Source organism: Triticum aestivum, chromosome 7A (genome assembly GCF_018294505.1).
Source record: "Triticum aestivum cultivar Chinese Spring chromosome 7A, IWGSC CS RefSeq v2.1, whole genome shotgun sequence".
NCBI lineage: Eukaryota > Viridiplantae > Streptophyta > Magnoliopsida > Poales > Poaceae > Triticum > Triticum aestivum.
Genome location: NC_057812.1, coordinates 715,413,495 through 715,416,279, shown reverse-complemented (window position 1 = coordinate 715,416,279; position 2,785 = coordinate 715,413,495). Strand labels below are relative to the sequence as shown.

The following is a 2,785-nucleotide window of genomic DNA, read 5'->3' as shown; positions in this document are numbered from 1 at the left end:
CATGCTCTGCTTTCCCCTTCCCCATGCCGGCGGCCGTTTTGTTCAGCAACTATGCTACACGTACAAACAATTTACAGGTTTTTACAAGGTGGGTTAGTCTTGATTGGCCAATAGGTGAGCGGGACGGTTCATCCCCTGAAAATTAGGGAGGGGGGAGGGGGAGGGGAAGAGAGGTTTGTGATTGTTTGTTAAATGAAAAAAGCCTGTAAATCTTTGTATGTCTAGCATCTTTGTTTGTTCAGACACGGCGCGGCGTCGAGGTCTTGGTCGCAGGAGCAAGAACCACGTCGGCTGCCGTGCGCCATTCGATCTGTCTTGGACGGCCAAGATCGGGTGACGCGTGTGAACTGCGGCACGGCAGGAGACGGTTTTAGAAGATCTCCTGTACGTTCGATCATTAGCAAGATGCAAAATATGTACTACTAGATCACTTAGTGTACTGTAAATTAACGGCCTAAAAGCCCATGGGATATGTATTATGTATAGCTCTTTGGGTTTGAGGAGGAATCACCAATTACAACAATCATATTGCCACATCAGTACTTTGATAACATGACAAGAATAACGTGATCCTGTGACAAAGCTATGGACGGGGCTTTCTTAAGTCTTTGGATGGGTTTGTAGGGCTGGACCAAAAGTTCGTAGCTCGCGAACTCAATGAGCACTCGATAGTTCGGCTCGTTAAGTTCGTAGCTTGCTTCTTAACGAGCGAGCTAATGGGTTTCATGATTAGCTCGTTAAGCTCGTTAGTAACAATACAACATATATTTTCATCTTACGTGACAATTTTTTTATAGCACCTCAGCCATCTATTCAATCTGATCGACATATGAGGCAACAAACTACTGCATTTTTTGTAGTCACCATATTTTATCTTGAAAACCACACCTACATATTCATCCTATATATCGTAACACATTATAATATGTTAACGAGCACTCGCGAGCGATCACGAGCTTAACGAGATTCAAATGAGCCGAGCCGAGCAGGTTTTTTTGCTCGTTAATTTTAATGAGCTTAACGAGCCAAGCCTTAACGAGCATGAGCTGTTCGTTAATCGACCCCTAGCCGGCGCTGGAGCAAATGCGGTCGCAACGATAGAGCCCGAGGACACAGGTCTACCACAAAAATGCCGCCGCCGTCACGCCATCCTTATTTGAAGAGACTGGTTTCCAAATCCCTCCTCAATCATAGAACCGATCATCTTGTCGGGGAAGGATCGAAAAAATCTTTATTCAACACCGCCGTCCAGATGGTCCCTATATCTCGACCGTACCTACTTCTGGTGATGCATGTTCACCGGTGTATTCTGCCATGTGTTTGTGTGATTAAACATATTTTGGTTGGAATAGTCGGCTGGCCCACGCTTCTGCCGGTGTATGGTTGTATTTGTACAGCTCTACCAAAACAGATGACCCTTTATTGCATACTGGACAGGCGTGATGAAATGCAGGTCACAGAACTAGTAAGAAGACTGACGAAAGACGATGATGTTGGAAAACAAACAAAGTGACGGCACGCGATTGCAACCTTGAAACAAAACCATTGGCCACATCTTCACACGTCGGTCGACCTCAAGGAGCTCCACCGAGCCACCTACTTGGCGGCCGCGGCATCAGCAGCAGCCCAGCGAGCCCGCAGCAGCCCGGCGAACTCCAGCATGCTGCTCATCGGCGGCTTCACCGTCTTGGCCGCCTCCGTCTCCAGGAACCTCTCGGCCCACGCGGCGAAGCGCGGGGTCCTGCCCTCGTCGATGACCCTCACGCCGAACATCTCCCTCAGCGCGTCCAACCAGAAGAGCTGGCACCCGAGCGCGAGGTCGAAGTACTCGATGGAGTCGCCACCGGAGGAGGAGAAGGCCGAGCAGGAGGAGAAGGCCTCCTCCATGGGCGCGAGCACCGCGAGCGTGGCGGCGAGCTTTTGCGCTCTCTCCTCCTCCGTGGCCGCGCGCAGGATGGCTAGCCACGCAGGGAACAGCTTGTCGTCGACGTAGGCGGCCCAGAAGCGAGCGACGGCACGGTCGTAGGGGTCGGCGGGGAGGAGCGAGGGGGTGCCCGCCCCCGCCCAGACCTCGTCGACGTATTGCACGATGGCGACCGACTCGCAGATGGGCTTGCCGCGGTGGATGAGCACCGGGACCTTCTTGTGCACCGGGTTGGACGCGAGGAGGAGGTCGCTCTTGTTGACCAGGTCCTGCTCCAGGTACTCGTAGCTCACGCCCTTGACGTGCAGCGCCATGCGTACGCGGAGCGTGAACGGGCTCACCGACCCGCCCAGTAGCTGCAGATCTCCTTGGCCAGCCATTGTTTTCTTCCTCCTCTTCGACCACTTGCTGTTTGCCAATGGTAGACTACTGTCCTGTGTATGTGTTCTTCCTAACTCGATCTGAGAGTGTTGCCATGATCTTGTTGTTTATATAGCACAAATTGAGCTGGGCAGTTTTTGAAGGAGCATTAAGCTACGCCCGGCTGCTACAGCAATGGAAATAAGTACATGCTAGTGGGTCTATGTGACGCAGCATGCACTCAGATAAGTTAACTGCGGAAGAGACGGTCCATGCATGGTTGGTGTACGCGAGCATCCCATGATTTCTGTTCATCGTACTCTACTCTTTCCTTGGATTGTTTTCATTTTGTCCTGCCTACTCTTTCATCGGATTTGAGGAGAGAAATCGCTTTCTAATTTAATACGGGCAGGAAGCCGGCATTTGTTCCGAACAGATCGATTTAAATGCCCTAATTTGGTGCCACTCCCGGTACCTACTCCTGCACGCGCGCTAATCCTC

General features: G+C 51.5%; 1 protein-coding gene across 1 annotated transcript; it reads right to left on the bottom strand.

Annotated features, from left to right (window-relative positions):
• Positions 1-1,346: 1,346 nt before the first annotated feature.
• Positions 1,347-2,452, bottom strand: LOC123146974 (probable glutathione S-transferase GSTU6). Its single transcript, XM_044566228.1, has one exon. It carries the CDS (start codon positions 2,302-2,304, stop codon positions 1,597-1,599), a length of 708 nt encoding a protein of 235 aa, XP_044422163.1. The 5' UTR covers positions 2,305-2,452; the 3' UTR covers positions 1,347-1,596.
• Positions 2,453-2,785: the final 333 nt, after the last annotated feature.